This window comes from Pezoporus occidentalis, unplaced genomic scaffold (assembly GCF_034315485.1).
Source record: "Pezoporus occidentalis ecotype Australia unplaced genomic scaffold, CSIRO_AGI_Poc_V1 ctg40, whole genome shotgun sequence".
Classification (NCBI taxonomy): Eukaryota; Metazoa; Chordata; class Aves; order Psittaciformes; family Psittacidae; genus Pezoporus; species Pezoporus occidentalis.
Genome location: NW_026915725.1, coordinates 2,305,507 through 2,330,950, shown reverse-complemented (window position 1 = coordinate 2,330,950; position 25,444 = coordinate 2,305,507). Strand labels below are relative to the sequence as shown.

The following is a 25,444-nucleotide window of genomic DNA, read 5'->3' as shown; positions in this document are numbered from 1 at the left end:
ACTTGGGGCATTAGTGTAACTACAGTGATAAGGGAGAAAATGTGTTAAATTTAAAGTAGCTAACTCAAGTATTGAGGAAAAAAAAAAAAAGCCTGAGCTATCAAGCATTGGCATGCATATTTACCCAGCTTCTCTAGCAGGTCAGTGCTGTTGCAAATGTTTTGTTCTGTATCTGAACTAGTGAAATTCAAGTAGTCTTGAATCTTTCACATTAAGACAATATGACATTGACATTCACGTCAAGGTGGTATACCTACTGTAACCATACCATTATTAAATGATTTAAACACTCTATATGCAAATTTTCTTGTACCTTTTTATAAAGTAAGAATGGATGTATTGCATCCATGCTGGGTGGCTGAGTGCCAAATAATCAGGCTGTAGTGAGTGGTAGGTAGACATACCTGAAGATGAAACAATAAGTGATGTAAGGTTGAGTTTTAGTGGCTATTATTTTTACTTTGCTTTATAAGCCTACATCTAATGAATATAATTAATCAGGTCTTATTTTGGTAGATGTTCTACCCAGTTGGTAGAACATACCCAGTTCCATGGTGTATTCAAGTCTTCTCATCAACTGCTACTTGCTTTTCATGTTGCACTGGACCTTGTGCTCTTTACCTTCCTTTCAACTTGGCAGTTGCATACCATCATTCCCTTCAGAACTTAGCTTTCAATGCTGTTGCACCAACATGGATAGGAATGACTGAAGATCTTCCATTATATTCATAGGTTAATTGTTTTTTTTTTTTAAAAAAGTAAATTCAATTTAACAACTTTTTTCTTTTATTTCAATACTGTAATATATTGATAGTGACAACTTGGCACTGTAAGATCACATAAAGCCTGTCCCAAAGAATGTTTTTTGTTATTCTATCCAGTGATTGTGGTTTTACTAGTTTGCCATTGACAACAGTAAAAATGCATTCTGAAAGTCTTTACTATAATTTTAATAAACCCTATATAACTCATATTTTCAATTTGCAGTGTGGGTTGTGTTAGCATAAAATAAGGAAGTGATGGCTTGAAAATTAAATAACAGAAAGATTGATTTTAATTTGATAATCTTAACCACAAATAATTTTAACTAATTGGGTTATGACTCCTTTGACAACTAAAACTGTGCAATATTTGATCAGAGCCTGCTAAATGCATATATTTTGAATCAAGTTTCAATGAAGTATTGAGGAACTTCATATATATCAAATGTCAATGACAGTCATCTGGTACTTCCTTAATATTTTCTAGGCTCATTATGATCTTGATATATTTTCAGTTGCATGTCATTCCTAGTCAGATCTTTTTGTCACTCAGGGAGTAACCATAAGTACATTTTCCTTGAGCAGAATCTGTTTTTTTTCTCAAGATTGAAATAAGGATTTACAAGCCAAGATTGTCAAATGAAAGACTTCATATTTGTATTTATTTTATTGTAGATGATGTCAAGAAGTTACTGAGGGAACTGGATGTCACAAATTCACTTATATCACACCTGGTGCCAGAAGGTAGCTTGCAGTATTCATTCCTTGGGTAAAAATACACTCAGAAATAATTTATGATTGCCATTTGATTATACAATTTTATAAAATCTTCCTTGCGATTTTTTATTTGTCATACTATATGTTAAATAGGTAATTGCTTTTATAGAAGTAGTTCTGTTATTCACTGAGTAGTGGTTTTCATTGTACAGATGTATCAACATGTTTATGGAGATGTCAGGTATGGTTAACAGCTATTGTTTATGGGCTTCAAATAATATTTTAAACCATAGGATTAGTGAACATATGCTGTGCTGAATTAAACTTGATCAATTTTTTTTTTTCCCCATAGAAGATGTAGTTATTCATGAATTTGCTACTCTCTGTCTTGCATATATGGCTGTTGAATATACTACTAAAGTACAAATATTTGAGCAAGGTGGATTAGAACCACTTATCAGGCTGCTAGGTAGCCCTGATCCTGATGTTCAGAAGAATTCAGTTGAATGTATCTACCTCCTGGTGCAGGTAAAGTTTGTTGTTGTTTTAAATGGGAGAGTCAGATAAGCACTTATCCCCCTTGGCCACCCTCTACAGGGTAAATAAGTTTTAAATATTTGGTTCCTCTACTCCCCAGTGTTCATCAATGTATTTGAAAACATTACGTCCAAGTCCCTGATTGTTACATCAGTTATAAATATAGCTGATTTGACTCATTTTGTTGAACTTAATGCAATTATCCATTCTCTACAGCAAAGTAAGTGAGATCAGAATCAGATTCAGATTTCTTTAATTAAATATGAATTTGTTTTCTTAGTTGGAAAATGTTAATCTTGGTAATTAGAGTTATAACCTGTCTATCCAAAGGTTGGAATAATGCTATAAATTAAAGAACTAACAATTGCATTGTGCCTTGTTTTGGCCAGCAAGTCCATAGTCCCAGTTTTGAACATCGTTTTAATCAGAGGTGAATGCTGTCAACAGCTACTTTCCATACTGGGAGGAACAGATTTGTTATTGGCTACTTTCACACTCAGCACTAATGTCATCCATATGCTGCTTAGCAAAAGAATGGTGCATTTGTATGGCAGTTCTTTTCCATGGCTTAAGCGAATCAATTCAATAATGAATTCAGTTTATAACTCTATCTCTTTTGGGGCATCAGAGCATGTCTATTCAGAATCACATTTTACTCTTTCTCCTTTTTTACTATCTCGCTGTCTTTGTTGCAGGGTATATCTGGATAACTGCACCTGGTGCTTGCTTATATTGATAAGGATAATTGCATGCTGCACATGTGCAATAAGCTATTTAAAAGCAAATTGTAATTTATTTATTTTTTTTCTATTTTAATACATCTACTACTGTCTTTTTATTAAGCTGCATATACACTGTTTAAAGTTGAAATTTTAAATTGTCATTTTGTAATTACTAAAACAAAGGAAGTTATAACCAAGCAACCACAGTAAAGTGCAAAAACTGCTTTCCCCCCACTAAGGTAAATCAAAATGATAAAACTAAATTTAAAAAACTTTCTCAAAGAAACGTGTGTTGAGACAAACATGGCAAAACCAAGAGTAAATAGGCTTCCTTAGGACAAGATTCTGTAGCTTCTGTGTACTTCAGTCATGCAAAAAAAATTGGAATTTAAGATTGGTTGGGCTTGATTATATTCAGTTTGATTCTTAGCTGAAAAGAAAGAAATATTCAGAACTGGAAATTCTGGAATATTGACTTTTTTGTGTGTTTGAAAGCAGATTTTTTATGTTCTTTCTGTAAAGTCAGGAATTGATGTACTGCTATATTCTCTATCATTAACATTCTTTGTTGAATATTTTACTGCAGGATTTTCAAAGCCGTGCTGCAGTTCGTGAACTGAACATAATTCCACCCTTGCTGGAACTACTGAAATCTGAATACCCAGTTATTCAGTTGCTAGCCCTTAAAACCTTAGAAGTAATTAGCAAAGATGGAGAAACCAGGATAATGCTGGGAGAAAATAGAGGATTAGATTGTCTTCTGACGATACTGGAAACTGATGTACAGTTCACTTGCCTTAAAAGTTTTTTGTTCTTGCTGCTAATGTTTGTATGACTAATGAGAAATATTATCCCTGTTATGGGAATAACATGAATAGGATAAAAGAAGAAAGAGCTCCTTACTTGGAACTGTTATAGGATAAACTAGGATTAAGAAAGGGAGCAAAAGGGTTCACCGCAGTTCGTATTTGTTTTCTTGCTTTTTTGCAATTAGTAATACTATTTTGTATTTACTATCCATTTCTCAAACTATTGCACATATCAGAAAAATCCACCATATAGCTTTTTATATGATGTTTTCTCTGAATTTATATGATGTTTTCTCTGAATTTTTGATTATATGCTGAACCCTGGTGCTGGCTCCTAGTTTGAACATTGCTCTTTTTTCCCCTGAATATACATTGATATCAATGGCCTGAAATATAATTTCCTGCATTAGAAATTCTATTGTTTATGCTATTATGAAACTCATTTTAGTGCTTCTTGAGTTCAGCTGTCACCATGGGAAATGCAATGCATAGAGAAATTTGTGAAGTATTTGAAATTCTCAGATGACAGATCCTTTCTGATCCTACCTGCCTACCCCACTTTGATGTAAATGAGAAAATTCTGGGGGTTTTACTGATTTTGACAAATTGTGTTGCATCCCAAGGCACATCACAGAAATTATACAAAAAAAAAAAAAGAGTATGAAAATAATGTACTTTGCAGTATGAATAGACTGTCCAAAAGACAGTTATGACAATTATACTACAATGTTAAATGATTAAGATATTTTAGTCCTGTTTTGAAGGTTATTTGTTTGGGGATTTTTCTTTACTAGGAATTCAGTGATCTACATGTGGAAGCTCTTGCTGTGTTGGGAAATTGTCTCGAAGATGTGCATACTCTGCAACTGATTCAGCAGTCAGGAGGCCTTAGAAAGCTACTTTCATTTGTAGGAGACTCTACCATTCCCGATATTCAGAAGAATGCAGCAAAGGCAATTACCAAAGCAGCTTATGACTGTATGTGACTTTTTAAAAACCTACTCACATGGATTTGTTTATGAAGTAAATTTTTATCTAGAATGATTCCATCTTACCTGGTTGAGGGTAGTACTTGTGCTGATGAAAACACTGGCAACAATAAATTACAGTGATGAATTTTACCAATCAGAGCAGCAATTGGATGCTAGGATATGTATGTATAGATACATATGAAAATCTTAAGATTTTGCCTCAATTTATTTTTAAATGTAATATATTCTTTCAAAATGTCCTCAGAAAGGAAAATACAGCACTCTTTACCTTTTGTCCAATGATGCCAGGTAACTGCCATCTTAAGCCACCTTTGCTGGCACTATTTCTCATCCCTGTCAGTTAAGACTTAATAGCAAGCTTACTTCCTTCTGCACACAACTGCCCCTCTAAATGTCAGGCAATTTCAAATACAGATTCCTTTAACCGGGACATGAAAAACAAGCCTTTCAAATGCATTGCAGATTAATATTCCTAGTGGAGTTAAATAGCTTCATTGTCATCTTTTTATAATTATTCATCCTATAGTCTTTCTTTATCCACTTTTCTTTAATTCACCAAGGCATTCTGAATTAGGCAGAACATGCTCATCATTTTGCCCACAAGGATACTCTTTAAATAAATCTACATTTGAAATTCCTTCCATGTATCGGCTTCTGAGTTACAACATATGCCTAGTAGTGCCGTGTAACAAAATGCAATGTAAGAAATAATATACTTCTGTCTATAGAAGATTTTAATACAGTCAAGGGATTTTGATGAATTTAACAGTAGAGCTTAAATATTTCATTCAAATTTCTATCATCTCATAATTGAATCATGGCTTTAATTTATGTGTATTTTACAAACATGTTCTCTAATTTAATACATGGCTAAAATAATCTCTCCTTTCTACAGTATTCAGACCTCCTTTCTTCTTTCCCCATCCTGTCTTTCCAGTTCTTTTCTCGCCTTGCTTAGTTTGACATCCTGAATATTTGTAATTATTTGGATTGCAAATGTTACATGAAAAGAGTATTTCTAGTATTTCTTAGTATTCTGTGGGTTTCTGTGTGCTTTTATCTATTGGAAGCTTTGTAAGTCATTGAAAGTTATTTTCATTAATGTTTAGGTATCAAAGATAGGATGGGACTTTATTATGCCAGTATTTTCTTTGTGTATTTTTCTGTATTGTCATTTTATTATACTACTTAGGACTGTCAGTATCATTTTTATAGTCCTGTGACAGGCTTGTAAGCAGTATGCTAAGCAGATTTATATTTGCTCCTGCTACTTTCTACTGCATCTTACTCTTTTTCATATTTATTTTCAAATAAGCATAGCCTTCTTTTCCTCTTTCACATGTTTTTCAGTTTTTGTGGTCTAATATTTTAGCAGCTGTTAGTAGAAGGATATCTGAACACAACATTTTAAAAGCATGGTGGCAAGAGCTACACATAATATATTACAGTGCTAGCTATGATCTTATATCATAGGATGTTACTGTCAGTGAAGATGCATCTTCTTGTCATACTTCTTTACAAATGGAGTCAATGTAGTTTCATTATAAAGGTTTGCTCTCTTCTTCAGCCTATGACAGTTAGCATGAATGCAGCAAGATGAGAAAGTAGATCCAAAAAGATGTAAAATATTTGCTTCCAGCTGTAGAATTTTAGGGACAACCAGTTAGACAAAGGGCAATATGTTGTACCGGTCAGTGGAAAACCCAGTCCAGTCAACTTGCTGCTGAACATGTTCAACTTGCTTCTGCCCCCAGTAGTACTGAATTTATTGCAGATACATACAGCTACTGCTCTAAAGTCAACCTTCCAGTGGAAGGAAAAGTGTCATTGGGGCCATTATAAGAAACAGTCCAAGTGCAAAAAGAAAAGAGAAATGTTTGCAGTTCATTTTTGTTTGGTTGGTTTCTGGTTGTAAATATACTAAACAGCCTATCCAAACTGTAACACTAATGTATACTATACTAATACTTGCCTTGATGTAAATCCAGTATAATACAGTGCAGCTTTAAGTTCTTTCATGACTTTTTCACTAAATTTACAATAGCCATACAGTAGCCCACATTCCTCAGGTTTGATAATTGTGGTTGCAATTTACCAACATTTCCTGCATACTCGGGAGAAAAATAAAGAAATTTAAAACTTTCTTCTGCTGTGATGGAACATAAATGTAGCTGTTTTTTTAATTGTGGCAGCTGAGTACACAGCAATGTCTGGTTTTGAAACCATTATTATTGACAGATGGGATTTAGTTTTGGGTTTTTTTTTCCTGATAGACATGATTATAGCAAACAGTTTTGGTTTATATCCCTTTCAGCCCTTTGGAAAGGGACTCCTGTAACTTTGTTGTTGTTGCTGTTATGTATCCCTTAAGAGCTATTCTCAGTATCAGTATAAATTACATGGTACTATCACTATATTCCATTTTAAACAGCATCTTTAGGATGCTGTTCTGTTTAAATAAAGTAAAAATGATCATATTTCTATGTACAATCATCTGATTGCCCCTGAAAATTTGTTTTGTTCTGTAACATGATTTTGAATTCATTATTAATTAATATATTAACTTATTAATGGTTTTATTTTGTATGCTTAGAATTACAGTGGTGAATTTTACTGTGATTCCCTCCTTGCCCAGTAAATAATGCAGTCATATAGGAATTCAAAATATAATTTAATACTATAAATTGAATATCTATGATGGATTATCTGGACTCTTGATTAAAGAGGACCTAAGTTTCCCCTGACAGCTCCAGACACACCAGCAACAACAAAATGATATGGAGTGTGTACGAAGAAAATGATGATCATGCTCACTTGAGTTTGGCCTCACTCTGCTAAACCTGGTTTGAAGCTCTGCCTGTTCTTTACATGTATTTAAATGCAAATCCTTTCAAAGGGGGGCATACTAGCCATGCTCTGTAGCCTGATTAACACATGCTTTTTCATAATACAGGGGTTTATTTATCCGGGTTATCTCAACTCAAGATCAGTGAGAGGTCATGATATTATTTAACATTAACTTTTTCATTTGAAATTGGTATAAATAATTCCATAGGGTGGTGACAATGAGATGAATAAGTAACCAGTAGAACCTCTGGAATAAGAAGGGGTAATAGGAAAATACATTGAAAAACATAGGTTGGCTCATGATGGGATCAGTGCATGAAAAAATGGACGGAAGTGTTAGTACTCCAGACTCTTTTAGTAGGATGTGCCTGAGTATTTCACTTTGTGTTAAATCAGAGTATTCAAATTACTTAGGGGTCAGAAAATTCATCACTGTAAATACAGTGTTGGCACTGACATCGGAAGGGCTTAAGTACAAAGGGTGCTTTTCAATTGCACATTCTTTCTTTTCTATAGTAAAGGAAACAACTCACACAAACAGAGAGAGGATTAGCAGAAAATATACATCCTTTAAATAGAATAGGGACCTGGATCTTAAAATATTAATTTTCATCTGTCTAGCTAGCTAAATATAGATACATTCTCTTTGCCATAAATTGAAAACCAAAATCTCTTCACATTGTTGAAAAAATTTTATTCTGTGTAAAATATTTTAAATAGATATTTTCACTAATTCAAATAAATTACTCATACTGGTATTTCATATAGGCATAAATTATCTTTAAAATGAAATGCTTGCCCATCACCATAATTGCCTTTAGAAGCAAGAATAATTTTTGAGAAAATCTGTATAGTAATAAGTAACTTGCTGTACAAGAACCAAATTACTGAGGCATAAAGAGATCTAGAGATCTAATGATCTAGAGATCATTATTAGGGATTATGGACTACTTTGGAAAGCAACAGGCCAGCGGCATACTTGAGAAACTGTCAAAATGGTCTGTAATCCCAGTTATGGCCTTCTCTTGAGAGCTGGCTGATACTCATCAAGGCTGTGGCCAAGGTTCTGCTGACGCTAAAAATCTTTTCTCTTTCATTTATTGCATCTTTTGCTTTGTGATTTCAGTTGTGTATCTCTGATGATTCTAGAAATATTTAAAATGGAGCTGGGTAGGAGAAAGCAGCTAACTGTCTCATGTATGTGCATTGACACCTTTCTGCTGTAACCAGGTTTTCAATCAAACTTCTTTTTTTTGGCTTTGTGGACTTGTCTGTTTACTTTTATTCTCTACATATTCAGTTTTATTTAAAAGAATGCTTATGTTGTTCTTCTTTCCTTTTTAAACTTTTTAATCCTAAACCAACAGTTCAAAGAAATGAGTGTTCTCTCAAAGCATTAGTAAGCACTGGTAAAATTTCCAAATGTACCAAACTCCTACTGACGTCTCAGATGCTGAATTTCTTTGATACACTTGAAAATTTTGCCATGTAGATATAACTTCTGGCATGTAATTAATCCACTTTAAATTATGCATATGGTTAAATGCTTATTGACCCTCATAACTGTAGGGCTTCTATGCCATCCTGTGCCTTTCTGGCTAAGAAGGTTACCCTCAGGGCTCTTTCTAACAAACACCTGCACTTATGATCTCACCCATTTTGGGATGAGTGAGTTCATTAGTGTAATTATCAGATGTCTGTAGATACTTTGTAGACACTGTATGTTTTTACTTGTGTAGAGGAAGGGAACATCTATGTCCTTCATTAGCTGCTGCCAATCATTGCAGTGTAGGTCAGCAGTGAACCCTGTGTCACGAGGCTAAAATACAAAATTGAGATTCTCTGCAAAGTGTGCATTAATCAAGAACTGCAAGCTGTGCAGAATTTAAAATTCAGCTTTAACACCCCTTGCATTTTGGGGTTTGTGTTTTTTTTTGCTATTGTAGTATGTTAACTGGTACTCCACCAAGTTCAATTGTACATTTACTGCTATGTTCTTCAATTTTATGCATTTGGCTTTGTTAGCATAAACCAAAGTTAAGCATGATGCTGAGTAAGTATGATCTGTTGAATTGGAAAAGCTGTTTTCATCAAGCCTGTATGCATTCTGTGGTTTTAAGTCTTATAGAGAACAAATTTCGCATTCTGTTGGGCTATATGTTTTTAAAGCTGTATTTAATAGTCATCTTCTGGGCTTGATTCAGAGTTCACTGAAAGTCTAATGGGTTTTGGATCAGGCCTTTGTGTACATTTCTTAATTGCTGGTGCCTCTGTTACTAATATGTTTTGATTTCCATGGGATCAAAAGCAAGTGTTATGTTGGAAACAACTATACGAAATCAAAATCATGTCCTTTTGATGATCTGGAAAATTAACACAGGTTAATGCTATTGTTCTTTTTCATTTAAAGCGGAAAATAGAAATATCTTAAATGAGGAAGAGGTTGAAAAGTGTCTCATAAACCTTTTGGAAACTGATAATGATGGAGTTAAAGTTGCTGCTTCCCAAGCAATTTCTGCCATGTGTGCGAATTCAGCTAGCAAACGTGCATTTGGACTCCAGGGTAAGTAAGGTGGGAAGGAATGAACTGAGAATCTGTGCTTTTTCCTTTTATAAGGAGCATATTATAATTTCACAGACTGCCATGGTTTATTTAAAGGTTCATGTATACAATTATTTCTTTCAAAGGGATTCCCCAGCTAGTACAGTTGCTAAGCAGTGACAATGAAGAGGTAAAAGAAGCTGCAGTGACAGTATTAGTTAATTTGACAGCAGCCAGTCCTAGTAATGCAAGGTAAGTCTGCAATAATTAAATTATTATTTAGAACACTGACCTGAACGCAAGTGATGTTTTGATTTTTAAAGAATGCTTTACCTAGTCCTTACCCTACAAGGCGGGTCTGTTTGAATTTGACTATAAGGCACTTCTTGGTGCTTATGTGTCATCTGGAATAGGTTGTTTCTCATCAGTGTTACAAGACTTACGCAATCTCCACTAATGTTTGCTTTATCAAGGAAAGGTGTGAGGCAGATGCAATAAAAGCAGAGATATACATCATGTTTTTAAGGGAACATATGAGGAAAATATGCCTTGTAGTCTAAGGCATTTGATGTGGGATATTTTTTGAAAATTCAAAATCAGTGTCATGGTTTAAACCAAACCAGACAGCTCATTCACTCACTTCCCCCCCCCCTTCTTGCCCTCCCCCTACTCCCAGAGGGATGGAGAGGAGAGTCAAAAAAAATGCAACTCCCCCGGGCTGAGATAAGAACAGTTTAGTAACTAAGGTATAACACAAATCACTGCTGCTACCACCAATAATAATAATGATAAAGGAAATAACAAGGGAAGAGAATACATCATCTCACCACCAGCCGACCGATAACTCGCCCCCCAAGCCCAACCAAGCACCGACCCATACCTCCTCCAACCCCACAGTCTCCCAGCCCTTCCAGGTAACTCTCAGTTACATCCTGGGCATGACGTGCTGTGGTATGGAATACCTCTTTGGTCAGTTTGGGTCAGGTGTCCTGTCTCTGCTTCCTCCCGGCTTCCCCTCCTCCTGGCAGAGCATGAGGCGCCAAACCAAAACATCGTTGTTATCAGCTCTGTTCCCAAGCCGAAAGTCAGAACACTGCACTGCACCAGCTACCAAGGAGGAGAAAAATGACTGCTACTGCTGAACCCAGGACAGTAAGGTATCCTTTAAAATTTGATGGTTCATGCAGCTTTTTTGACTAATTTAAACCCAGTCTTTGGTGAGATAGCACTCAGATATTCTGAATATTGACATTGTCTTTCTCTTCCTTTTTTTACTGTTTCCCAAGTAATAGAGAATGCTCTTAGTGCATGCTGTAAACGAAAAGTATAACTTCAGTATCCAAGATAACTAACAAAGGATGGTTAGCTGACTATATGTTCCAAAATAATTGTATCAGCTAAATTCTATTGTCAGTTGCAAGGTTCTGTTACCCAAACTCTATTAAAAGTTCTGTTTAGAGAAAAGAAGTGGAGCAGTCTGACGTGTATGAGTAATCACATGTAACTAACAGACCATAAAATAAAATTACTTAAAAGTTTCCTGGAATATACTTAAGGAAGTTGTGATCCATTCACAGGCATTCTTTGAAGTGAAAAAGTAAAATAACTCACCAAATAAATTATTTGTTTCAATTTATTGATTCAGCTCTTACAGTCACCAGTATTCACTTAATGTTACCAGATGGAGCCATAATTTGACACAAGAGAATAAAACTCTGTTCTCGGATTCACATAGTAGATTTTCTGCTCTTCTCATGCGCATGACTCTTCAGTTGATGTCAGTGGGAGTCATACACATATAAAAAGAGCACAGTACTGGAGTTTAGGGGTCAAACTTTCAGCTCTGCTACAGCTGTTTTTCATAGAGCAGCCCTTTGAGGCTTCACATTGTGAAAAGGAAATCTCTGGAGAGTTTTGAGTTGGTATAGCAGCTTATGCCAACTCGTTCAGTTTCTTTTGCCAAGGAGATAGTCAGGACATTGTTTAGCTCAACTGCTAGAACAATTCTCTGAGACCTCAGGCAGGGAAATAGCTGTCTCTGTTCCTCTGCATTATAATGAAGTCCGTATTTGTTTCTTGCTGGGCAGAGTCAAGAAATTGTAAAGGTGGCTTACACATACCGCTCTCTCTTTGCAACCCAGCTCCAAGTACAATATGGAAGAACCAGATAATCTAATCACAGGTCTTCTGTGAAAATCAGGAAGCAATAATTTACATAAATATGTATATTGGATGAATGCCATGCGACTATATAATTCAAAGCTTCATTTCTAATCAAAACCATTAATAAGTCATAGAAGGGTCCAAGTGTGACTAGGATCTATGAATGAATATATAGAGTTGAACCCTCGGCTGATACAAATTGGTATAGTTCCAGCTCACTGACTATCTGGCCCATATTTATTTTACATTCTCGTAATAGGGAAAAAAAATAGTTTGGAGAAAATGGATTCCAGATTGAGTTACCATAATCATATTTCATCCTGGAATATTTTCTCTGAGTGTCTTGTAAACCACTGAAAATAAGTGTATATATAATGAAGATGCTGATATGCTTTTATAATAACGTGACTTTGCTGTGTAATTATGTTGACAGTACTCTAGTCCCAAATGAGACTAATGAGACTAGTGTCCTTGTATTGGTTATATATTAGATTCTGGTTATAAACCTTCCAAGAATATTAAATCATAAAGCTAGTAGTAGCAGGTAGACCTTACGTGGCAAGAACAAAATGACTACAGTAAAGAGGAAGACTATTTACTATAAATGTTTTTACTTTTTACCACCCAAGAAATCAATCTTGTTGAACTCATCTACATATCTTCTGCCATATTTCATGAGCATTTTTGCATGTATTATATCAATTGAAGAATGTGTACCTTGCCCTTTTATTTTGTACAGTATATATAACAGAATGTAAGGAGAGTACAAAACATTGCTATTTTTGCTGGAGATTTGTTGTTCTTGTTAGGAATATTTGGTCAAGAAGCATCTGTTTTTCCTGTAATATGGAAAAAAAAAAGGGAAAAAAAAAAGTTTAACCACGCTGTGTCAGTAAGGCTCCCACAATAGCTAGCTCCTAAGGATAAAGTCTTCCATTGATAAATAACACAAGAACAGCATAGGCAATGGGCAATACTACCCCCCACTAATGTATATTAACCTTGACCTTTAGGTGCTTCCCCACAGCAATGAAAGGCTAGTTCTATACCTCTACCCAATCAATCCTTTGTTTCTCAACTGAGACAGCTAATAAAGGTGTCAAATATGGTGGAGGTTTTGTAATTAGAACACCTGTTCACGACAAACGGGACGGAGACCAGCTTGTCATTTCAAACAAGTCCCCAAGCAACCACAGTTTGGCAAAAATAAATAAATTCATGAATGACTCTGACCCCCATGGTATTTTAGCCAAAGATCTAGAGCAGAAGAGAACATGGGTCCTATGCAAACTGTTTGAGTTTTCAGGTTTACTGGAAAACACGGATTTTCAATATGATATCTACTGGAACACATACAATTACTATGGATAACTTCTAAAATATTTCAACATTCAAATTTTTGCTGCAGAGCTGGTGGTGTGTCATGCTTCAGTAGCACACAGAAGAAAGTATGGTAGTCAAAAGCCTCATTAGTTTACAGACTGACACCACAGATGATGCTTTTATCAGGATTTTATCTGAAAGTAATGACAGAATTTTTTTAATGATAAATTCTTCATAAGCTTGTTAATAATTAGGCTAAATAAAAATAAAATTGCGGAGCATATTGCAGTTTAAAACCCCATGTACTTATTCTAACATACAACAAAGAAATCATTTTGCTATGTTACTCTTGTATAACTCCAACACCACCCTTGATATATGTCAGAATTTGTTTCTGTGGTCTGCTCCTGAGAAGAAGAGAATTATGTTCAGCTAGGGTTTTGCATCTATTTCCCATTTTTTAATCCAGAACACTAACTTGCTTTATTGAAAACTGTATACAGTTATTTGGACAGCAGAATGCCATTTTAAAGAATCTCTGAAATCTGTCTGGTTTTGATGTGTCCAAGCACCGGGAAATGTAGGCATAGTCACTTCAATAACGTACATTATGCACGAATTGAAAAATTACACGCAAAGAAAGAAACAGCAGTGCCATCTATTGGTCAGGAAAACAAATCCTTCTGTGCTACACAACTCACTACAGAGCAAACGTTTTACTTCACACTCTGCATATTTTTTCCCATTTAAAGTATAATCAATTATTTTTGCTTTTCCTGTATTTAGGATAAGCTAATCATGTTAAATATAAATATTATATTAGTTAGAAGCAACACATAGAAATAAGCTCTTAAGTGTACCAGTTAGACATTAATTTGACTAGCTCTTTTCTTCAGTATTGTCATAGCACAAATGCCATTTCTAATAGCTGTCTTCATAAATCTGGCAATGTCTGAATTCTAGGCACCTAATGGACTTACCACTAAAGAAAAACATATGCTCTGAAATTTAGAGCTTTGTACTGGACATGAAAACTAATCAACAGTTTCAATAATATTTGTCTTAAATTGTTTACTTTAAGCGCAAAATTTATAGCATTCAGTTAGAGTTTGGTCTGGGGGAAGAAGGAAAGGGATGTTTTTTGGTTCAGCTGCATTAAGGGCTGCAGGAAATTGTGGTGCATGACAGACTTATGATCTGTCAGAATATTTCTCCTGGGGTTTATCATTAGTGTCACATTACCTATTTATAAATATTCTATCTGGATTCGAGATAGTAAAGTATCATCCCAAAAATTGCAAAGTCAAGGCAGGCTTGATTTATTTGTACATTAAATATTATATATTTAAATAGTTATTTAATTTTCTAATTCTTCTTTCCAAGACTCAGTGGACCTATTTAAGTAAGCAAAAGTATGTCTATATAGGCAGTTACAGGCATTATTGCAGCATCAGAATACCTGCTTTCTTACATGTATCAAGATTTCCAAGATCTGGGAGTAGGCTGGGCATGGGGAGATAGGTTGTGAACTCACTGGTTATGAGCAGTGCCCAGTAATAAGAAAGTGAGTCAGTCCCTTGACTTCAGTGGGTGTTGCATCTATTCCAAACTGAAATTCAGATACTGATCTAATGACTCAACATAGCACATCCTCAGTCTATTCCATGTGGATAATGCTCATGTGTAGTGAGAGTCTTTCACCTTCTTAAATGGAGTTTTTCAGTATCCACGGCAGATTTGTATTCTTTTTAAGACAGGTGTAGCTGTCAAGGAATAAATTTAAAGAACGTCCAGTTTTCTTACATTTCAAATTTTGTTATTGTCGTTAGGAAGTAATGATTGTTACCATTAGGTAATAATATCACTAGGTAGTAATCTTCCCTATTAGAAAATGGGAAACTTAATCACAGCTTTTTTCTTTCGAGACTGTAGATGGAACCTAATTCACATAAATGGGTCAATATTGAAGCGTCGGTATTACATAAGATAATACATTTGCGTGAATATATGTGTTAAATTATGAGAACAGGAACCAAAATTTCTAGTACATGAAAGCTACATTTAAGAACAGAAATAGGAAATAATCCATTGTATGGGTTTTGTCCTTTTTACAGTTTAATAGTTGTTCTTTATAACGTAAGTTTGTGTTTCTGAAGGAGGGAATCAACAATAGAATGCCGCTAGCTGCATTGTGTAAAGGTAATATGCTTTAATACTGACCCCTAGTGACAGAATCATATTTTTGAGCCACTGTGCTGCAAGGTAAAGGGATTTTGTGGCTTTTGTGGTTTGTGTTGTTATTTTTTACATTAGCACCCATTCTGTTGAGCTCTTCGCAAATACATTTAATGCATGCCATGAACAGATTCCTCCTTTGACTGTCTCTTACTGTATATCCACAGTGCAATGGGTGCTTTCCAAAGAAGAAAAGCTAATGCAGTCATTACCCAAGAGCTCACAAGCTTTTCCTTACAAATTACATATTGACTTCCATTGAAAACTGGTTTATGGTAAATTTCTCCCTTGGCAGAAAAGCTGAATCAAGGCCTGCTGCTGGGATGTCATTCAGAAATGGGTTCCCACTGTGACATTAACATCACATCAGATGACTGATGCGCAACCCACGGACAGTATCCAAAATCATGCCTTGCTGGCAGCTGCGAAATGTTCCACTCAGCCAACTGTTGGTTTTCTCTCTTGGGTTTGTGACAGTGTGGCTATATAGAAAAGTCCTGCTGTGGACTCACTGTAACTGCATTTTGCTCCCATTACAACCCTTCTCTCACAAAAAAACAAACAAACAAAAAAAAGTTATGCATTTTCCTGTTTTATCTTGAAGGCACAGACCAGCTTAGAACATTCAGCTCTAGCTAACACAAATCTCATTTCACAGCATCCTAAGTCCATGAGAACCTAAGAAGTTCTACCCTTTACTGATACAGCAAACTCTTTCAGGCTGTTTGCACTCTCCTACCTTCAAAGCCTTGCAGTATGGTCACTATTTATCTTAGCTGTGGAAGGCTGGACTTTCACTTGGTGCATGTGTGTTGTCACCTGTAACTTCCCATGGTAGATTTCTGTGGGATGAGGTGAAACTTCTCTCTTCCTGGATGGAGAATTCCTAAGCCTGGTGGAGAAAAGTGTGTTTAAAGGAGTGGCACAAGTACAATGATTTCTTTTGAGTGTGTATCCCTACAGTGACATTCGGTTATATGCACTGAGATTAATTATACTTCTTCTGAATTAAAAGTAGCAAGGATTATTTTACATTTGAGTAAATTTCAGGCAAATCTATTGGTGCTTTTACACGCATATTTTCTTTGTAACATATTTCTAAATTACATGTAAATTATTTAAGTATATGCTTTAACTTACTTAAGTGTAGTGTGAAGTTATTTAAGTCTATATAAGGGAATTGCAGGGTTATAGCTGATCATGCAAACTTAATTGTGTCCTGCTGTGAATTTAACCTGTGCACTGACTGTAGCATGCTGTCTAATTGGACTGTTATACACACAAGGGGGTAAAAATAAACTTTCACAAGTAACTTTAACCCTTTTGACTTGCAACCTCAGTAATTTTACCTTAACTTAGTAGTATATGTATACCATGTTAGAGATTTACTTTTGAGAGAGAAAACTAAAAGCATAAGTTTCTCCACCTGAATCCTTGTTGAGCCTTTAGCAAAGCAAAGCAGATTGCTGCCACTGAAGTTCACAGTTGTCCAGAAAAGACTTATCCAGAAGTGAAAGATAGAGTCAAGTTTCACAGTCTGAGTGCTATGTTTAGAGAGACTGACTTGGCACAGCTCTTTTGTACTTCCAAAAATGAAGAGGAGCCACTGTCTCCTCAGTCCGTGTGTCCAAATGAGTTGTGAGGATCCTGCTTCAGCTTTTTCTTTCCTTCCCTTACACCTCCATGAAGGCTGCTCTGGCAGCTCCTGAATGTTCCCTATTATTTTGCTTTTGTCACAATGTGGGTTACAGACTCTCAACATTTGTGCTGAGTTACTGTTTTTTTCATACACTGCTTCTTGAATTGGAAAAAAGAGAGAGGGGGATGGTATCTTTTTCATGAGCTTATCCTGGCAGAAGCTATGTGGGATCTTTAAAGGGAAAAAAAGAGTTTCTGTTGCTGAATTTCAAGCCTTTCTCATTATAGCAGACGTGTCAAAGATTCTTAATAAATGTTGCAAATAATATTATAATTTAAAGGCTCCGATATCACAAATAGATAGTTCATTACCAATGCCACTGTAATATTTTAAATTAAGCATACTCCACTTTTAGAATTGAATTCTGTGTTACTTTGTCAGATGGGTTCAGTGACAGAAGATCTCTGTAGTGCTAAATGAGAGTCAGGTGTTACAGGCTCTGCTAATCCAGATAGTTTAAGGTTTTATTGCTTCCAGACTGTGGAGTTTATTGAGCTTGGGGTTTGTTGATGTTTTAACAAGATACTTCTCATTAAAAAATAGGAATAGAGGGGTCAGTTCCTGAAATTAAAAATTAATATGGTTTGCTGATATCATCACTATTTTTATTGTAGCACAAAGGGGCCCTAAATTGTAGATCAGAGTCTTCTGTGCTAGATTCCCTTACTCAGAATAAACGTACTGACATTAATTTCCTTGGTATAGTGAAGAAAACAAAAGTAATATTAATCTTTAAATAAAATACAAGGGACTGCATACAGTATAAACAGTCAATTCCTTTTGAAATAATTAAATCACAAAGTGAAATTTTTGGTAAATGCAGAAGAGATTTGTTGGATGTGATTATTCTAATGGCATAACAAGGCAAGTGAAGAATATTAATACATCTAAGGAATAAAAAGGAAGATATTTCTTGATTTTTTTTCAAACTTCTGGTTATGATATTCTTTCTCAGTCAGAAATTACATAATAGAGTTGGATCAAAAATGCCTTGTGTGGAAAAGAAGTCATGCGATTTAACAGAGTTGACTTTAAAAAAAATGTGTGTGTAATTAGATGCATAATTCCTATGCATAATTTACATGCAATTATGTATGAAAATGAGATATGCACAGGCATAAATGGCTAGCTAAGCACTCACACACAATCACAGTAATTTTGCACAGAAATTAAGCATGTGGTTGCAAATACATTTGGAAAATGAAGTCCACGAGGAGTCCAACAGTCTTTGTGAGGAGGAGAAATCTGAATTTTTTCTGAGCAGAAATTGTGTTAAATCCTCAGTCAGAAGGGGGACGTAGCTTACATTAAGGGCTTGGGGGTGGTCTCGGTGGTTTCTGTCAGTGTTTTGGACAGGGATAACTGCTTGCTCCATTAGGCTAGACCTTCTCTTCAGGAGGAAAAGCTAGCTGGTCCATTCTCTATGCACTAAGTAAGTAATCCGTTATCTTTCTTGCCATGGCTGGGAGGGTTGGTTGGTGATAGAACTATTATGCTTAATGTGATGCCAACAAAGAGGTGGTTCTTGTGCCAGAAAGCCTACAGTCCTAAAAATAAAATAAAAACCCATGGAGTTTTGGATCAATTTTTACCGATGATTGTTCTCACAATGCTCTGCCACTGTCTGAGCTTTCCTATTGCATCCCAGACAACTAAACAAATAACATATTCAATTCAGTGAAATTCAGATGCATCTCCAAAGTAACTGTTTAAAAATATCTGCACTGTGAAACTTTTGGTAATTATTTTATTGTCAACTTTTAATTTCTTTTTGTAGTGAAACCAATGAAGAAAGCATTTGTCTCAAACTCTCAGCATTCGTTGAGTCGAGTGATCTTTAGTGAACTTTCAAGAAAATCTCTTAGCTTGTTACAATGTATACTTAAAATTAATAATTTCAATTAAATATTTGTCTTTTAATATTTGTCTTTTCAATGGCACTTGAGAAAAATAATTTAGCTGTTCCTGTACATAGTAATTTGAATTCAGGTGTAATCAGAATTTTACTCTTTCACTACAGAGCATGGTTAAGATCATTAGGGTACCTGAACCATATATACCCTGGCTAAGGTAAATGGCTAACCCTATTAGATTAGGCACTCTCACAATCATAACCATGTGCTTATTAGTCATAACATTTGAATTATTTTAACTTTAATTTGAGCTCCGCAATTTCTACACCTATCTCATCTGGTTTTTCTTGTTTGCTTGTTTGTAATTCAAATGGCTTCCAATTTTCAAAAAAACATGGTGATACTGCAAATGGATCTTTTTTCTTTTTTTTTTTTTTTTTTTATTCCTTTGTCATTATCTTTTTTCCTTTTCCCTGATCTTTTCTTTCCATTAGGGTACTTGATGTATTTTGAATCTTTACACAACATGGAGGAAAAAAACTGTGTATTTATATAATTTATTCCTTTTTCACATCAAATAGTGTAATTTTTTTTCAGCTAATCCGATGTAGTCCTGTAGTGGGTGCACTGACAAAGTGCTCAGTCTCAGTAGGATGTGTTCTGCAGGCAGGGAGAGGCAAGTGCTCATTTACATTAGGCAAAGACAGTGATGATAAAAGCTTCTTCCTCTGGCTTTTATTTCTTTGTAATAAGAATCTACACAATGTGTATCTCTGCCCAAGATGGAAGGGTATGAGGATCTTCATGATGAGATCTTAATGTTGTGGTATTTCAGCACCTTAAAAGCTTAAGCATATTGATTCTTTCAGCTCCATTCTGATGTCGGGTACTGCTGTTTCTTTAGCAGCTGGAGCTCTGTGGCCCAGGGTGACAGTGCTATGGAGGCCTTCTCTGGAGGGCTAAGGAGTAGCAGTGTGTTTATCTATGGATTCTCCATTCTTCCCTCATAACCTCTTCTGTATGTATCTCTGTCACCAGGACACAGCATTGCTCTCAGGTGTTTATGCCCCTTAAAATCTTATTCTCAAAGGTACTGGTTACCTTCAGCTCTTACTACCCGCTTTCATCACTTCTAACATGAATTCTTTTTGCTTTGTAATTGTGCTCTTGATTAAACTAAACCATCACTAAACTGTGCTTCAAAATGAATCTGGGCAGAAGTAGAAGGCAGGATTCAAATAAATATGTATGAACTTCTAAATCAGTGGTTCTCAACCTTTTTGAAGTTGAGTGGCACTTGAGAAAATTGGCTGTGCTCTGTACCTCGCTGAGGTCAACTCTGAACACACCAGAAGCTGTCACCTTGCTCTTTTTTTAAGTACTTGTGTACTTGCTGGCTTCATGGAAATTACAGTGAATCTGCTTCTAATGTGATTGGCTACATCATTCAGTTCCATGTGTCATCCTGAAATCAGTCTGTTAGGGACTATATGTTTATTAGGATTTCCTATGGGAGAAATCATGTGTTATTAGGTGTAGTATAGGAAGAGTAAGTCCCGTACTTACTGCAGAAATATTGGATATATTACACCTGTGAGATGCAGCCATGCATCTCATGTAGTGTATCTATCTGTCCTGTAAATCCTGGAATTTTGATGTATCCAATGTACAGGAAAAGCTTTGATTTTTTTTTTCCTTCTTTTTTTTTTTTATTTTTGTCCCTGGATAAGGTATTTGTGTGTATACTGTATAATGATATAATCTGGGGGGGAAAAAGCTTATGGATATGCCTTAATGTGCATGTATGGTAAGTCTCTCCCCACATTTTGCCAGCAGGTACATCATGACATCATGTCATGTTACATGTGCTATGCATGTGTTGCTTTCTGGTAAACCTGTGATACATGTGGTGTATAGCTGATCCTTAACATGTGCAATTGACATGTCCAGGATTTCTTCATATACAGCAGCCTGGATAAAGCTACAGCACTCCTGAAGCTGGAAGTCTGGATAAAATTTTTATGGGGAAGAGAAGACAATTATTAACCAAAGAAGTTCAGTGGCCTTACCTAAGTAAAATAAAAAAAATCACCAACCAAGCCAAACCAAATGTTTTCAGCTCTTCTTTATCTGGTCACCCAGGTAAAGGGCTAATGGAAGACAGTCTGAGGAGTGTAGTGCAGGACATCTGAAAACATGGGATTCACTTCTGAACAGAGACTGAAGTGCTTGTATTAAACTGCTGCCTGGCTGCCAGACTTCCTTATACCCATGCTCCAGTGCTACAGCTGCCATTGCCTTGTTGCTGAGGCAAAGATCAGACTAACAAACCCCGTTAGCCTCTGCTGATTCGTTGCAGGTAGCCTCAGAAGTAAAAAAATCTGGTCTGGAGATACTTGTGCTGAGTTCACAGTGAGATCGACATTGTGTTGCTCATGAAATGGGATTATATGGCATGCATTAGCACGTATTCTGCTTTCTATCCTGCTTGCGTAAGAGCGTGACTGTGGCTTTCCTGAGGTTTTTTGTTTTTATCAATGCCTTGCCAGTCTTTGATAGCTTAACTCTTTCTTGTATATGTAATACTTGTAAGCTTGTGTTTATTTTTGCAACTGTGAAAGTTACCAAAAGCCAGTTAGATTTTGGTAAAACACTGTTACAGTAAAAGTAAGATTTTTTACATCCAGATTTCTCTTATTAAGGTGTTGACAGAAATTTAGCAAAACTTATAAAAAATGTACACTCTTCTCTTGTTCAAGTGCTTAGCTATGCTTGTATAGAGGTGGCAGAGTTTATTATGGTTTTGATATATACAATATATAAAAGAAGGTATAAAAAGCAGTTGCAAAGAAAATTCAAATTGGTATCTGTGCATTTCCATTGCTAACAATAATGCCAACCTTTGTTTAACAAACAGATGAGCCTAATGTATAACTGCTACATGCAGATATTAAATTTGACATATGCCTCAAATCATTTGATCAAATTTTATGTGCGAGCTTAGCACAAAGACAATTCAGTTTTTACAGTGTGCTGGTTTCTAATGACATTGGGAAAAGCACCCCTGAAGTGAATGTAAGATGGTATAGGCAAAGAAGTAAATTTTGGCAAGAAGGTGAACAAAAATCTCAAGTTATGGAATATTTTATGGCATTCAAAGAATGTAAACTGCATTGGTTTCAGTAGTTTCTTTTGCCTATGGCAAAGAAACCAAAGAATACATAATGAGGTGGTAACCCAGAAATATATACCTGAAGTTGACTTTGTTATTTTTCCTTTAAGAGGCACTATCCCAGTGAGTACCAGCAGCAGAACAGCAGCATTGAGATGAAGGGCTCATAGGCCAGCTCCTTCTGCTGTGACTGAGCTGTAGGCCCACATGATTATTAGTTCTGCAACACATCAGATTTAAGTAATTTGCAAATGTGTCCTCTAATAGCGTAGCTGCCTGCACTGTCTGCTGTCTCCTGCCTGAAGTTACTATTTCCTTAGTAGTGCTTCATAAACTGTTTTTTTTTTTCCTTGGCTGCTCTCTAACCTAAATCTGTGAAATGATCCTTAAAAAAAACGCATCAATCTTCCCCAATTTTATTTGCAAGCAGCTTGTTGCACATCTAGCTTAGAACTTGGCCACACCAGCATTTTTCCCAGCACTTTTGAGGGGCAGCACCCTTCAGCTACGGCTGCAGTATCAACTGGGAGCAGAGGGAATATTTAAACTGGATCTGCTTCTGACAGACATCTTAATGCGGAGCCATAGTCATAGCCAGGCATGAACTCTGTGCTGATGTGTCCATTGTACTCCTGCTGTCTAAATCAGCTTGTATAAAGCCAGCTCAATATCTTCTATGTTGCACTGAACTCCATTATGTGCACCTACTCTTTAAGAATGGCAGAAACTTGGTGTACTTATTCATGCCACCTAGATATCTGATCACAGAAATTTATAGAGACAGCACAAAGAACAATGGCATGAAATTCCCTGCACTGTAATCCTTATTAGAAGTTGTGCTAGAATGGTTATGGGGAGAGGTGGTAAGTCTGCAGAGGCATTTGCCTGCAACTAGAGATACAGAAATTTTGCACCTTTGAAAAGATGCAAGATTTACTTCACTTGTTCAGAACCTCAGAAAGAATCCATGTGCTAATAAGTCAAAGAATCCAGAAGTTTGTGACTTTGTCTGCTTAGATTGTGCCTCTTGAACTTCACACCATGAGTCATATATAAATTACACGCATTACATACACACACATGCATATATATAAAAATACTGAAATGTAATACTAATTTAGTTGAGACATATAGAACACTAAGAAGAAAAAAATGGTCCTAAAATAACAAAGATTTTTTCTTCTCCTTCATTTTGCTAGTGCTGTTGCTGAGGCTGAAGGAATTGAGCCATTATTAAATACCTTGTATGCTCAGCGAGATGGAGCCATTGCTAATGCTGCTACAGTTCTAACAAATCTGGCCATGCAAGAGCCATTACGTGTAAATATCCAGAGCCACGGTATTATGAGTGTGCTTGCAGAACCGCTGCGCTCGACCAACAACCAAGTGCAAAGCAAAGCAGCATTTGCTGTGACTGTGTTTGGTTGTGATGCTGATGCAAGGACTGAGGTAAAGCTGCTCTTCTGGGCTGTGGTTATTTTATGACATTTCTAGATCCTGAGGTTGCTGTTATTCTTACCTAGAATCTTTGTATTTTGTGTCTGTCCTAAAAGTCCCAGGCTTTCTAGATAGTAGCTAATTTTTCACTTTTATCATAGCTTCGTTCAGCTGAATTTAGCTCAGTTTGTCATGAGAACTTGGAAAGGGTTTTCTTTAATTTCTATGTTTACTGTTGCATTTGCTTGCACCATATTAATGTTTTACAGCTTTTCACTGGCTTTGATGAGCTTGCACAAGGGCTATATCTTAATTCTCATGTTTATGAGCATTAAACATTATGGCTTTTCAGCTGCAACTGTCATCTGAACTTTGAAGATGAGAAGCTCTGCCCTCTTTACTCTCCCTCAGCATTGTTCTATTGCCCATTTTCAAGGCCGGAACGGCAGTGCCTGACCTTGTTTGATAAGATACTGCATGTACATGGAGTAAATGTAATTCAGGCAAAACTCAAAATATAATTAATCACTTGATCAGTGGCATCCAGCAAGTTGAACTTCTCACTGTTTATCAATGGTCACGCTATTTTCTTTTCATAAATAAGGATGATCCTATGTGCATTCATAGATCTTAAGCTGGGGTTTTCTCATGGGTCAAGACTTTTAATTAGGACATGAATAAGGGGCATAGATAATTAATCTACCTCTTTCAGTGTCCTTAAAATGTCTTTCTCTTCAAAAATCCAAATGAGCAATATTTCCTCCAGCATGTATAGGAAAGATACTGTAGTACACAAGAGAATAGGACGTTAATAAGATTGTCATACATACAATACAATACAAATTCAAATAAATTGTTACGTAAGTAAGTTGCTAGGAGGCAACAGAACACAGAAAAAGCTGTGTAATTCTCTGTGGCAGTCTGGAGTTGCACAGTCTCTTCAGTTTCCATACCACAATCTAATAACTGAAAATCAAGGCAGAGCCAGAACGGATGTGTGCCTTGTTCTGCTCCTGAATCTTGCTTCAGCTCTAGCCTATGCCAAGTTCACAGAAGCACAGAATCCCCATAAATGATCTTTCTAGCAGCCCAGCATAGCTTGTCTACATGGCTCGAATGTTTCGGAAGGTGAATTTCACAGGCAGTTCTTGCTGAGATAAATGAAATATGTAAGAGGCAACATCATCTCTTTTTTTTTTTTTTTTGCAGTTAAGAAAAGCAGGTGGACTGGGACCACTCGTTGAACTGCTGCATTCTAAAAATGAAGAAGTCAGAAGAAATGCCTGTTGGGCTGTTATGATCTGTGCAAGTGATGAACTAACTGCTGTTGAACTATGCAGGCTAGGGTGAGTAGAAATAGTATCGAGGGGCAGAGGGAAGATTTTGATGCAGTAATTCTATTAAGTTGATCTTTACACGTTTATAGCAGAATAACAAAGTTAAGCTATATGTTTTGGTAAGCAGAAGCTACTTAACGCACTACTGATGTTATAGATTACATAGTATTGATTTTAAGTAACAGAAGGCTTAAGAAAAAACGTAAACCTGAAAAGAGACTTTGTCTGGAGTTATAAAAATGTTTATTGTTTTTGTGACTGAGTTGGGCTTTACATTGAAGGTGTGCTTGCATCACTC

At 36.0% G+C, this 25,444-nt stretch overlaps 1 protein-coding gene and 1 long non-coding RNA gene across 12 annotated transcripts in view; one reads left to right on the top strand and one right to left on the bottom strand.

The window, feature by feature from the left end:
• ARMC3 (armadillo repeat containing 3) overlaps window positions 1-25,444 on the top strand; it is a 60,595-nt gene that overhangs the window by 20,662 nt on the left and 14,489 nt on the right. For 10 of the 11 annotated variants that reach the window (XM_062633639.1, XM_062633630.1, XM_062633634.1 and 7 more), the window contains 8 exons: window positions 1,437-1,505; window positions 1,831-2,006; window positions 3,324-3,518; window positions 4,341-4,524; window positions 9,796-9,948; window positions 10,074-10,179; window positions 23,572-23,821; window positions 25,019-25,155. In XM_062633639.1, coding sequence (XP_062489623.1) covers window positions 1,437-1,505; window positions 1,831-2,006; window positions 3,324-3,518; window positions 4,341-4,524; window positions 9,796-9,948; window positions 10,074-10,179; window positions 23,572-23,821; window positions 25,019-25,155 — 1,270 coding nt within the window. The remainder of the gene's footprint in view (window positions 1-1,436; window positions 1,506-1,830; window positions 2,007-3,323; window positions 3,519-4,340; window positions 4,525-9,795; window positions 9,949-10,073; window positions 10,180-23,571; window positions 23,822-25,018; window positions 25,156-25,444) is intronic. The other variant, XM_062633638.1, reaches the window with a different exon arrangement.
• LOC134171437 (uncharacterized) overlaps window positions 16,020-25,444 on the bottom strand; it is a 36,931-nt gene continuing 27,506 nt past the window's right edge. The window contains exon 3 of the long non-coding RNA XR_009967631.1: window positions 16,020-16,540. This is a non-coding gene — a long non-coding RNA (uncharacterized LOC134171437). The remainder of the gene's footprint in view (window positions 16,541-25,444) is intronic.